This window comes from Amphiura filiformis, chromosome 16, assembly GCF_039555335.1.
Source record: "Amphiura filiformis chromosome 16, Afil_fr2py, whole genome shotgun sequence".
Taxonomy (NCBI): Eukaryota; Metazoa; Echinodermata; class Ophiuroidea; order Amphilepidida; family Amphiuridae; genus Amphiura; species Amphiura filiformis.
Window position 1 is genome coordinate 41,301,947 of NC_092643.1, and position 14,708 is coordinate 41,316,654.

The 14,708-nt window shown below is 35.2% G+C and overlaps 1 protein-coding gene across 1 annotated transcript; it reads left to right on the plus strand.

Annotated features, from left to right (window-relative positions):
* On the plus strand, positions 1-12,580 carry LOC140136002 (beta-crystallin B1-like). Its single transcript, XM_072157708.1, is given in 8 exon segments — positions 1-168; positions 1,914-1,971; positions 3,620-3,741; positions 4,624-4,750; positions 5,306-5,451; positions 7,809-7,935; positions 8,586-8,865; positions 8,868-12,580. Coding segments are annotated over 7 exon segments (1,050 nt in total). The 5' UTR covers positions 1-168; positions 1,914-1,956; the 3' UTR covers positions 9,101-12,580.
* Positions 12,581-14,708: the final 2,128 nt, after the last annotated feature.

A 14,708-nucleotide genomic window follows, 5' to 3' on the forward strand; every position in this document is an offset into this window, starting at 1 on the left:
GTAAGCTATAGTAATACTTCATGATCAAGGGATGGGCTAGCAGCGCAGTGCAAAAACAAGATATTGGACAGTTTCAGCCGTAACATCACCAGTTTCATTCTATTCAACTACCTATAGTTTGTACCTCAGCTCAGCTTAGGGCATCGCTAACAGTGATTTGCAATTAAGGTAAGTTAATGTCTCTTTTCCAACATTTTATTTTATTTTGATTGAGTACTAGACCTATTTACTAGTATGCCCGGTAATTATGCATTGTTTGGTGTACGGTGTTTCTGAAAGATTGGTGCCGGAGCTAGTTTGGGTTCCTTTGCTTACTTTTTCAAACCCAAATCCAATTTGAAACGCAGAAATACAAAGTATGGGATATTTACCCATGGTATCATTTTTTTAAAATCATCGAATTTACGTATGTTGTTTAGGGACCGTTCACAAACACTTGTAAGGGGGGCCTGAGAAAAAAGGGGGGCCCTGAAAATTTTTGACCCTCCTAAGGGGGGGGGCCTGAAAAATATTACCACAAATGTTCGAGGTCTGTAAAGGGGGGCCGAAAAATTGTTGCGATAAAATTGTTTTGCATCAGGCCCCCTTACAAGTGTTTGTGAACGGTCCCTTAGGAAATACTGCGAATGAAGTTCACGATCATTAAATAAAGAAAAAATCTTTTCATGCTCATTTAACTGTTTAGAAACGGCCTTGATGCACGTGAAATAGGGAAGTAACAAAAAGATAGCTCCGAAATCTCTGTGAAGAAGCTACGTATAACAAGGAATCAATCAAGTTACGCCCTTGATATCAATTTAGTTGAGAGCGGGATTCTCATGTGATACTGATTTTTTTATCCACGGATGAGTAACTCACTTACATATGCGCACCTCTCTACATATTACTCTGAACTGGGAGACCCCAGTTGGCTATTACCCTCGTTGGAACACAGCGAAATTACAAATTTTATCCTGCAACCATTTTTACATCCAAGATCATATCTTGAAAACTGTTTTTAGCTAAAAGGTTCGACTTTCACATTATATAAAATTTATATTATTATTTATGTATTATTATAAAAATTAATTTATGGGGGAATAATATGGCAAAAACAGCCCAGAGAAGCCTAGGGTATTAAATATTATTGCTAATGTTTTAAGATATATTGCCATTCAAGTTAGAAAAAACACTGGGCTTTCGGTGACAGATCGAGTATGAGTATTGATCTTTGGGTGAAAGCGATGCTACAAAGGGGACCTTTTAACAACCCAACATGTACGTCATTATTGGGCTACCTATCCCTGGACTCTTTATACAGTAAGCCAAAGAATTAAGGTATCAGTTGTGTTCAACCCTGTATATCCTAAATAAAGACAAATGTGTCAAAATTAAAACACGCAACCAATGCCTGTACTCTTTAGCTCTGATTTAAGCCCTTATTTGTTGAAATTGGTTGAGAATTAAAGATACGGTTGTCCAAAACCTGATGAAGATACGAAATAAAAAGTTGCACTTTTGTGTTCTAATCAATGAAAGCACGACGCTAGTTTTTCATGCTAATCAATGAAAGTACTAGTTATCTTGTTCGCGAACGCTTTGTGTACAAATCAATAGGGCATGCAATGTGGTAAACTGCAACTTTTAAATTTGCATCTTCATTGGGTTTTTGGATCGCTGTGTCTTGATTTCTTGAACAATGTCAACGAATGAGGTCTTAAGATTGAGCTAAAAGATGCAGCTATTGGCTATTGGTTCAAATTATAACATATCAGCCTTTGTTTAGGATATACAAGGAGTGAACGTAACTGGTACCTTAATTTTTTGGCTTACTGTATATTATTAATTGAATCAATTGGTTATCTCTAATATCTGCTTGATCTCAAATCTTCCCAAATCTGACCCGAATCTTTCCTGAATTGCCTATATTTCAGGAAAGGAAAACTGAACCAGCATTGACCAGGAGTAGAACCGATCATGGCCACCGGAAAAGTAAGTAATTGTTTTATCTTCTGATCATGATCATGGACGTAGAAAAAGTTTACCTTAGGTTATTCGATGAAGGCCAAATAAATGCATTTCGAATATAGCAATAACTATATTTCCAAAATGTTTATACCAGAAAAAAAAAAAAAAAAGAAAAAAAATGCTATACGCCCCATGTCATTGATGTTTGTACTAGAGAGCAAATTGGAATAACAAATGCTAGGCCCCATGTCACTGGCTGAGAAAATGACACGTATCGCGCGTATCGTAAACCAATTTTCTGTTTTTTTAAATATAGCAGAAATCGGTATAAAATTGCAGTCAGATTTTTACACAATCCTGTGATTTAGCAATATTTGCTGTAATGTTTTGCAGAATTATGATTTGGTAGAATTGTGCACAATTATTTTTTGGCAAATGCGTGTTAGGGCAGTCAATGCACGGCGTGAATTTTCTGCATTTGTCTTATGTAGGCTTGGCTTTGGTCTGCTCTTCGTTTTCTCTTGTAGAAGTCTCATTGCTTTATCGTAGTTGTATCTTTCTGTTTTGTTTTCCTTTTTTCATATTAGTTGATGATAGTTTTGCCGATAGCACCTTTGTGAAGCCACTGTATTTTTTTTGTAGATATCTAATAATATAATTGAATATTTATTTATTTATTTATTTATTTTTTATTTTTTATTTATTTATTTATTTTTTTTTTATATTTTTTTTAATGTTTTTATTATTTATTCATGTATTTATTTATTTATTTATTTATTTATTTATTTATTTATTTATTTATTTATTTATTTATTTGCTTGTTTATTTGTTTGTTTATTTATTTATTTGTTTGTTTATTTGCAAATTTCAAAGTATAGACCTCTGGAATGGCAACCGTTACTCTGAGTTTCCCGCTATTCACTAACTATCCGTCTGATGATCACATCCGTCTAATGGTCGGGTACCCAATGATCGAAAGTGAGGGTATGCCGTGAAACTCAGAGTAACGGTAGCCTTTCCAAAGGTCTATACTTTGTTGAAATTTGTTTGTACGCTCTCCTGTAATGGGATTGAGCACTCTTAAATGCCAATTTAGTCTACCTGAAAATGATGTTTTTTGCAGATATCTAATAATATATTTGGATATTTATTTATTTATTTATTTATTTATTTATTTATTTATTTATTTATTTATTTATTTATTTATTTATTTATTTATTTATTTATTTATTTACAAATTTCAAAGTATAGACCTCTGGAAAGGCAACCGGTACTCTGAGTTTCCCGCTATACACTAACTATCCGTCTGATGATCACATCCGTCTAATGATCGGGTGCCCAATGATCGAAAGTGAGGGTATGCCGTGAAACTCAGAGTAACGGTTGCCTTTCCAAAGGTCTATACTTTGAAAGTTGTTTGTACGCTCTCCTGTAATGGGATTGAGCACTCTTAAATGCAAATTTAGTCTACCTGAAAATAATATTTTTTGCAGATATCTAATAATATATTTATTTTTATTTTTATTTTTTTTATTTTTTTATTTATTTTTTTTTTTTTTTTATTTATTTTTTTATTTATTTATTTATTTATTTATTTATTTATTTATTTATTTATTTATTTATTTATTTATTTATTTATTTATTTTTATTTATTTATCTATTTCCATATTAGATCATCATCTACCAAGACAGCAACTTCCAGGGGGCTTCACGGGAGTTCACTGGTGATATGAGCAATCTAGGCGGTATTGGATTCAACGACAGAATATCTTCAATCAAAGTCATCGGCAGTGTGTAAGATATAATTATTGGTTTTTTTTATTAGTTTATGATTCATGTACCTGCATATATTCTTTTGAAAAGCACTCCGTTCTTTGTGGGGCGCTCAATAAATGCCTATCATGTTATGTTATGTTATGTTTTTGGTTGCTTGCTCATTATAATGATTCACTTCTTAATACAATCGAACACTATCAAATTTGGGGTTTGAAGGAAACTATTGATTTTGGATTAAAAAATAAATTTCATTCAAACTTACGTAAAATGTCAAAATTTCGTACCCTTAAAGTATCCATAAAAACAAGAATATTTTAGCACAAATGAGATTAATTAGCACATTAGACCAATACTTGGGTACATGCAAAATGCATTATGGTCCCGATCATTATAAACTGCGAACCAAACATGCCGTATTTACAGTTAAGTTTGTGAAGAAACGGCGATTCTTATGTCAATCTATAATTCACTTACACGTTAGAAAGCGTGTACGTATAAAGCTGTATCAGTAACCTGTTACTAAATCGGGGCTACTAACAAGTACGTTTTCAGGAAAAATGCCAGGACCTACATACAGTGCAAATGGGCGGCGGTGAGAAATTCTGCCAGCGTGGTATACCACAATTAGAGATGAATCTTGGAGGCCATCCATATTAAGAAACAATCGCCAGAACTAAATCATGATAAACGACTGCAGTTGCCATCCTTATACAACGCCCTCATTCGACCAAAAGACGCTTAAGGTCAACAAAAGCAGGTCCAACACAACATCATACGACTTCTTCTGATGAAGATCTTCTGATGTGTGTCGCGCATCGACCATTCAAGTTCTAGTTGAATTTGTTGTGCTGTAAGTCAATTTAAACTTAATTTACAATTATCACAATTTTTTTTTCGTAGATGGGTCGGCTACAAGGACTACAACTACAATGGTCGACAATTTATATTGGAAGAGGGGAACTATCCAAATCCGGGAACCTGGTCAGGATCTCATGACGAATTGTCATCACTTAAGAAACTCAATGTGGTAAGCTGTATACTTGTACCAAACGCGCTGTAGTGTTCATTGTTCAATTGTGTCCGATTTGAGCATTGAAAAAGTTACCAATCAATTTTCATGAGAGTGTACATTCAACGTCTAGTTTTCAAAATTGGGTGACTTGTGTTAGGTAGGTGTAAAATACATCTGACTGGGCGTATTAATTTTTGTTGAGTACTATCTCCTTTCATAAATATGGATCCGCACCTTCTTTTTACAGCGGATTGGTATCTTGTTTGTTATTCAATAATAAGAAAGAAAGAAAGAAAGAAAGAAAAAGAAAGAAAGAAAGAAAGAAAGAAAGAAAGAAAGAAAGAAAGAAAGAAAGAAAGAAAGAAAGAAAGAAAGAAAGAAAGAAAGAAAGAAAGAAAGAAAGAAAGAAAGAAAGAAAGAAAGAAAGAAAGAAAGAAAGAAAGAAAGAAAGAAAGAAAGAAAGAAAGAAAGAAAGAAAGAAAGAAAGAAAGAAAGAAAGAAAGAAAGAAAGAAGGAAAAGAAAAGACAAGACAACAACTTTTATAATGTCATTTTTCACACTGCATGCAGGACCATCTGGGAGAGACTCCAAATATTGTTCTTTATGAGCATAACAACTACGGAGGTACTGCCGTCTCCTTCGAATACCAGATTGACAACCTAGGATACTATCATTTTAACGACAAGGCGTCCTCTGTCAAAGTCAAAACTGGAACGTAAGTAAACAGCTATGTTTGAGTTCATTTGCCATTAGTTGGTATTTAATTGCGGTAACTGTGTCACACTATAAACAGCAAGAGTTTCGGTACATATACAAGGGCTATCGTAGTTTTCTGTGGTTTGTCCCTTTTCAAATCGGCCAAAATACTACCATTTCTATAACTTCTCGACATTGAGCCTCCAGCCAACAACAAAAATAAAAGACTCTCCTCTACATGTTCATGTGTTCAGCTTCACATAAAATAAGATTTTCGCCAAGTATTTAACGTTTATTTGACCGAAATCGGCCCAGAAATTTGCTCGATTCGAGGTCAAAACAGAATGTAAACAAACTGAGTCAGCTCTGCTACAAGTCTTCGACTACTCGCTCTGCTCCACGATATATTGTGGGTTGAAAAGCGTAAGTGTAGCGTCATGTAAAATAAGTACCCGGATGGCCGGGGTCACCTATATTCAAAACTCGGTATATTCACTATAAACACGCCGAATGAATTTGAAATGGTGTCCTTGGACCCACCCTTGTAACAACTTCCTCAATGATTACCATCATAAAATATCAAACACTCAGTAAATATACCGAGTTTTGAGTATTCCGTACACGATAGTCCTTGTATATTATACCGAAACTCTTGCTGTTTATAAACAATGCTTTTATAGTGAATACACTCAAAAAATATTTTATTCAACATTGAGTAAAAAGGTCACAACGCAACAGTTGAGTAAAAGATTACTCAACATTGAGCTCATATAGGTCATAACTTAACAAAATGATTAAACGATTACTCAACATTGAGCTCATGTTGAGTAATATTTAACTCATTTGTTGAGTTGTGACCTATATGAGCTCAATGTTGACTAATTTGTTACTCAAATTTTTCACTCAACTGTTGAGTTGTGACCTTTTTAATCAATATTTTTGCAGTGTACCGAGTTTTGAGTATACCGTAAATGACAATCCTTGTATATATACCGAAACTCTTGCTGTTTATAGTGAGATACAGTTACCGCAAAAATTATATACCAATTAACATTGCCGTACATTTGCAATGACCCCGAGGTCACACGGGGAATGTGTAAATACTGTGGCGCGAGCTATAAACAACCCATTCTACAGTATGATTATGGCGGCGAACATGAGCGTTCCAAATGTCCTACGTGCACCCTACGCACCATGAAGAAGCTGCTACTTCCGGTAATACAGCACACAATTTATACTCGTGTGTTTATAGTACAAATATCTCGCGCCAATATCCTTCGGTTGAGAAGAATATCGATATGCGGTTGTCGGCTAGTTTTTATAGTAAACAAGTTTCCGGATAAGTTCTGACCGGATAGAAATTATACTGCAATTTACCGCACATCTGCTCCCACTATAAAAAACGCTGTATGATTATTATCACCAAACATCATTCACTTAGCGTGTTTGTAGTAAATATACCGAGTTTTGAGTATACCGTATAGACGAATCCAATTTCACGCATTCCTACACCTCAATGGCAGCCATAGCCGCGACGGGGACCCAGCTATCTCACCTAAAATGTGAAATGATGCGGCCTTGAAGGGTATTTTAAACTGCATTCTATCACCCGTGCTCCACGTAGACAAAAGAATGATGACAGTTTATAACACAAAAGAATCTAACATCGAATTTTAAGCGGCTTTAATCCACCCAATTGGGCAGTCACATCACCAGCTTGGTGCGCCGGGGACCCTATAATGGCCGACTAAATCCTGACCATGACTTGGCTCGTTGGATTCGTCTATACGATAATCCGTGTATATATACCGAAACTCTTGGTGTTTATAGTGAGACACAGCTACCGCACAAATTATATACCAACTAACATTGTCGTAAATTTACAATGACCAAGAGGTCACGCGGGGAATGTGTAAATATTGTGGCGCGAGCTATAAACATCCCATTCGACAGTATGATCATGGCGGCAAACACGTAGCTTCTGTTTTGATAACTCTTTGGGAGTGAGAAGTGTTCCGAATGTCCTGCGCGCATCCTACGCATCATGGAGAAGCTACTACTTTTGTCAATACATCACACATTTTATCCTCGTGTGTTTATGCAAATATCTCGTGCCAATATCCTTCGGTTGAGAAGGGTATCGATGTGCGGTACATACAAATACGGCTAGTCTTTAAAGTGAGCAAATGAGCAGAACATTTCTGACCGGATAGAAATTATACCGCAATGTACCGCACATTTGCTCCCACTATAAACACGCTGCTTATGGTGTAATTAAATAAAAATCGTCAGGCGGGGAGTTCTACTGAACGTTGACGATTTTGTGTTTATATCTTATTATCATTACGACCATGACTTTATACATTTCATAAACAGATGGATACTGTACGAGGATAATAACTTCAAAGGTGAACAATACATCGTCACGGAAGGTTCCTATTCTGAGTCGAAATATTGGCGAGGTTCAAACGACCAAGTATCGTCACTGCGACCAGTGAAAGAGGTATTATGGTCTACATGGTCTAGCTTGAATCATCAATTTCTGTAAATCTTATAATGCATGCTAATTTTGGGTTTGTTATCATCATGGTTTTTTTTCTGTGTTTATTACTTAGAATTGTCCTATAAAGGAATGTCAATGTGCATTGGTCAAATAAACTTGTCCTTTTTCAAATTTCCCAGTAAAGTTGCTTTGTTGAAAGTTTTCGAAATACCCACTCAAGTGATTACTTACCGTAATTATATTTTTCCTTTTAATTTATAACACTGATCTCATGATGTTGAGATTGATAAGTTATTAGAACTTCTGCTGGTTTCATACTTTCCTGCCGCTTGCCGCTCTGAAGATGATTTTGCTTCACTGCTCAGTCGAGCCAGAAACGCTAGCGGTGACCAGCAACAAACCAATATATCGATCACTCCACCGCTTTGGCAAAGCGCAGAACTCACTTCCTTGGAACTAAATGCCACACAAAGTCATTTTTATGTAACTCATTAACATTTTGTTTTCTATACTGCCAATAGCTATAATAAGTATGACATCCTTGTGATCTGGTCAACTCATTGACAGATACCAACCTCAGGAGGGAATTCAATTTTTGATCAATTCTTTCCAGGTAGTGAAACGTAATGCCTTTTCTTTTCTTTTTTCAGCCCGATTTCGGGACAGAGGTTCTCAGCATGGCATTTGACACCTCTGCTGCCTTACATTTTAACACCACACCTGTTGCTCTGGTTAATCTCTCACAATCCAACGACACCAGCTCTGATCAAGCGGCTTCATGGAGTACCACCCGATCTGTCACCACTACCAAAACCTACGAGTGGCACTGGGAAAACAGCACCACCATTGGGGCTGAAACTACCTTCAAAACCGGTGTGCCTGTCATTGCCGAGGGGGAGGTCACAGTAAGTGTGGAAAACACTTTCGCTATTGAGAGAGTAGAGGCTCGGAAAACACGCAGTCAGATGAGTGGAGCTTTCAGCTGCCAGCAACCGTTAAACCTAAAACAAGGCTTCGGGTCCAGGTGAATATTCAGCAGGGAAAGATAGACGTGCCTTTCAAGGCCGTATTGAAGAGAGGCAACAGACGCTGGGAGGAACGCGGTACATATTATGGTACCCAGAGCTTCAATCTACAGGTGGATTATAAAGAAACGCCCCTTTAAAGGAGATTTAAGAAAGTAGACATAAGGCGAAAGATAAAAATCAAATCGAGTTTGTTTCCTGTGAAGACGTGCACGTTTTATGTTTCTTTGCCAAGAAAGCATGTTTTCCAAAAACACTTGTTTTTTGGAATAGCGAAATGTTGTATCTATGTTGGTATGTATTATTTCAGTTTCGATCAGTTTCGATCCAAATGTCGCAAAAAATGTCATAGCATGTGTGTAGATATCACCGATATACCTTTGCAGGTCCTGTGGTTCTCGAGTTATGTTGTAAAGAGGGCTGAAACAACAACACTTTTGTAAAAAGTACATAACTCAGTAACAACAATAAATCAAGCAAGTTTTCAAAGTATATGATTTGTAGAATGAACTTTTGAAAAGCATCAAAGTATAATTTGTCAATAATATATTGATTTAGATAATGAAAATAGATATTTTGGTTGCTTCGATCAACAATACCGCGTCTACCCCAAAAAGCCTTATCACGCCGAACATTATATCATTCACCAATTATAACCAAAATGTATTAATTTATTTGGGCCTAATTTGTTATCTAAAATGGCGAGCGTTGAAAATTACATCGTCAAACAAAATGCTGTCTTGTACATCTAAATCATTATAGGCCTACTGGTTAGAATACTGTAGCCTCATTCATCGAGAACCCATGTACACTACACTATAACATACAAGATTTTTAAATTAAATTAAAATTAAAATTAATTTAGATGTAATAAGTTACATTTATTTACATAAAATCGTAGTTGTGCAAATGGCATTACCAAACAAAGTACGTTCATTGTCTTGATTTTTGGCACATCTAATTATTCGCCGTTAAAGTGATGATGAAACAGGATTAATTACCATAGCAATAGATGAATACATAGAATAGATAATTATTTGGCCTTGCACTACAAAACGTTCACGCGGTACCTATGCATTGAACCATAGATGTCAGAGAACAGGGATAAAGACCTGGATCGTAATTCTGTAGAATATTCATATCATGCTGATCCCTCGCACCTGTATCTTTGAAAAGAGCAACATTGTATTCAATCTATGATTGCAGACATATACAGGTGATGAGTGCAATCTACTTGTAGTGCAGGGCAATATTCAAAAAATCCTTTTACATCATCACTTCTATGCCAAATTATCTCTCCAAATTCCAGTCACACCTCATTAAAATCCCTGGACCTTTGGATGCATTATTATAGGTAAAAGCATTTTACTTTAAAAATTCAATATAAAACGGCTGTAGTGTTAGTTTTCATAATAATAATAGAGCTTTGCTACCTAAAACAATATGCACGAGATGTCACTGGAGTTGGAACAGATAACAAATACTGCACAAAAAGTAACGCAACCGTTATAAATACTACTATAGCTTGAAAACTAATAATTCCTGAAAAAAAGGACTATTCATAGTAGAATTTTTAGTTGTAATTGCATACGTCTAGTCCAATAACTTATCCATTTACTTGCAGACGTTTCGAAAACTATCAGTTTTCGTTTTTCGACGCTATTGTTGTAATGACGCTAAGATCTAAGGGACAAGATCGTGGGCAAAGAGAGCGACAGATATAAAAGATGGATAAATGAAGCAATCACCATAAGGAAGCGGGGAAACATCATGAACAGAGACGATGGGCAATACAACTTAAGTCAAGTATTTAACTATCTGATGACTAAGAGAATATCAACTGGCAACTCGGTTGCTAAGCAGCAGTCAACATCAGCTGTATACAGATCGTCATTACAACAATAATATCGAGAAAATGAGATACTGATAGTTTTCGAAATGTCAGGAAGTAAGTGGAGCTATAGGCGTTTGTATAATGGCTGCGATACTTTTTGGCAATAGACATTTGACCAAGTAGATGCCACAGAGGTGAACCATTGAAGTTCATTTTTTCTTGTGAAAGTAATCACGATAAAAAAAATCAATGGTTTCGATGAAGGAAATTAGACTGGCACCAAAGAAGAGACCGAGCGCACCACCCCAATCACCTAGGAAAAAAAAGCAAAATATACAACAAAAATTATCATTTAAAAGTGCTCGCATTATTTCATTACAAAATTAAAATTGATTTGAGTAATATAATGTTCTTTGTGTACAAAATCCTTGCAAGATGACAATTTCCAAAACGGTGCTGCTTACACTATTAATTCACTAACTTTCTTCAGGAACAGCCATGATTGATCAACACTTATATTGACAGATGTTTCTTTCATAAACCAGACTTCGGGGAGTCAACAGAAGATTAGATCCCTTTTTGGGATTCGTTATTGCTAGATTAATAACACATTGACAAACGTACGACTGGCTCGCAAATATCTTTCTTTTACATTTGTGACAAAATTTGGTCCATGGCGGCAAAAGGCGGCAAATTTGAAATTGAGATGAAGAAACTAGACATCACAAAACTTCACAACTTTAGAACAAAGTATACTAGACCTTTAATGTTTTCAGTATATGATAGCCTAATGTTTGTATAAGGTAATAATTCAGGTAATTCAATTTTCAAAAATGCCTCCTTTTGTCTCCATGGACCAGATCGTGTCAAATTTAGTTATTTATTAACAACAAACTGGAAAGTCCGCATTTTATTAATAGCTCATGCTTTCACCCGGGGGGTGGGGGCACTCCAACTTTGGAAGTGACGCGTATGTAGGGCTGTTAAGACCCCCTTTTTCAGCATTGCTGTCACCCAAAGACCCCATATTTTTTACGAACACATGTTCTGTCACCCGAAGACCTTTAACAACAGGGTTTGATATGATGCAACGGAATGTCACATTGTGCCATATGTTGATTTCCCAATCCATAAATAGATGTGACTGACTTTATTATTGTAAATTAACTTTAATATGAGAGGGATTCACATCTCTCATTAAACAGTATTAAATATTTATAAGCGAAAAACATTTTTCAATATGGCTTCCATTAAATGACATCTTAGATTTTGACTTGGATCGGCTAACATTTTTTCCTAATAAATGATTCAATGGGAGGGTAACTGCATATTTTGGCACTTGTCTGGTCATTTGATCCACTGTAACATTAATATTTGTCAGTTAGTGGCGGCCATCTTAAAAAATCCCGGCCATCTTGGATTTTAATCTGGCTAACGGAGTGCATATATGTGCCAATTTGTATGACCTTGGGCTCAATTTTCCCAAAATGGATTAATCTGCAGTACTATTAATGCATAAAAACTTTTTGTGACCTGTCATTTTGAGGTATTGTCTCCTGATGTATTAAAAGTCATAAGTAAAACAAACATTTGTGTAAGAATTTTATGTTATTTACTTCAACCTTGAAATAACAGTGCAATAGGATACTTACAAATGAATTGGAATAGCTCGTAGTCTTTCTGCTCTGTGATACTCTCAACTTCCATGCTTCCAAAGTAGATCTCCACCATGCCCATATTGGATCTGATAACGTAGAAAAAAAAAAGTTTTAAACCTGTTTTTGTACGATTGACTGATACATTAAGGGCTGGGGTATGAACGTTTGGACAGTATTTATTGTGGGACATTAGAGCACATCAGACATATCGAATTGCATTCTGAATACGAAGAATGTCATTCTGATATCAAATAATTTTGATTTTTGAAATTCGCAATTTAATACACATTTTATGGCAAATCATTAAAATTGATATTTTTGATATTTAACAGTACTTGAAGTCAACTTTATAAATCTGATGATGTATACTTAAAGTGTATGTAGGTGGGATGAAAAGCCGACGATCAATTGAAAATTTTGACCTTTCGTATTGAAGATATGGATTTTTTCCCCAAAACACCAATAAAATTAGGTCTTTTGGGAAAAAATCCATATCTTCAATATGAAAGGTCAAAATTTTCAATTGACCGTCGGCTTTTTCCTCCTGCTACATACACTTTAAGAATATGTCATTAGATTTATATAATTTACTTCGAGTACTGTTATATATCAAAAATTTGAAAAATATCAAATTTTTATAATTTGTCATAAAATTTGTATTATATTGTGATTTTCAAAAATGAAAATTATTTGATATCAGAAAGACATGCTTCGTATTCAGAATGCAATTCGATAGGTCTGAGGTGCTCTCATGTCCCACAAAAAATACTGTCGAAACGCAATAAACGCTCATTTTAGATCCCTTAATAAAAACTATTTAATTCTAGAAAAACAGATTCGATAGTTAATTGTCTCTAACAAATTTGTCTTCAATTCAAAATCCATTAAAGTAAAATACGTGGACAATTTTTTATAAAAACTCTCGCAATTTTTAATTGAGCTCACATTTATCCCTTATTGTAGGTTTTATAGAGTTGTAACTCTAAATTCATAAAACTAATGCTGTTTTTAATAGTAAATACGCCTTCCACGACATCGTCACTTTCGGTTCGGGGTTACGAATTCAAAGGTTAACCGAGATCAAAGGCCAAACAGGTCAATTCCAGGTCATGAATAACAAGAACAAAGGTCACGAAGTCATAAATTTAAACAAATTTAAAACAAATTCATTTTTTTAATTCTAAAAAGTCAAACAAATAACCACATTTTTCAAGTTTATTCCTGCTTTTTCTTTCCTGTTGTTTCATGGTTCTCATCATCGCCTATATATCGGCGTTATAACACGGATCGTAACGACGCCTACATTCAACACAAATGTAAATAATTGGATTAGTCCGTAAATATCTAACCATGCGTAATATCGATTCAGGCGATGACTGGAAAGGGTCAAAGCATATCCGGAGAATTCCAGAATTATATTATAATAGCGATTACGTAACGTTATGCGATATTGACGGGACGAGTCGAAGCGGGTCTTCTAGTTTGGTGGCGCGCAATAATTATAGAATCGCATAAAACCGGTTCTAATTTTTTTAAAGAAATTTTTCTTCTCGATTCAAAATGGCAGTAAATATTTTGATTACATTCGCTTTTTCATATTCATAATCCCGTGAATATGCTAATTAAAGCCATATTGTAACATTTCCATACAAAATAGATTAGTACTTTTTGCCATAAAATGTTAACTTTTATTATCAGATATGACCCCTTTTAACTTTGAGCCTGAGGTTAAACTGAGGTTAAAGCAAAGAAAATTGGAATTTACTACCGTCACCGATGAGGCCAATGTGTGTCACTCCGTCAGTTATGCTACAATACGATCCTTTGATATGTGTATATGACCATCCCGCACGCGCGCCATGTACGTACTGCGTTATGAACATCGGGTACACGTTCGACTAATATTTCCATTGCAATAATTAAACGACGGTTCCTGCGTTTTATTCAAAATCTCGGATTTTGACAAAAGTACAGCACATAGAGTCTTGATTTTTGCAGGGTATGCTAGTTTCATAAAGTACAATATAATCGTGTAAAAACAGAATTTTGAAAAATATTGAGGGCGTCCTCCTCAGCAAATGTTACAATATGGCTTTAAATAAATCCTCCTCATTAATATTCATATCTTCTAATTAGCCACGCCTTCCTCATGAATATCCAGATATGCTTATTATTATTTCTTAAATTTTCCCAATAAGGGTAAAAAGTTGCATTGTTTCGATTCAAAAGGTGGCATTTCCGGTTGACCTTTTTATA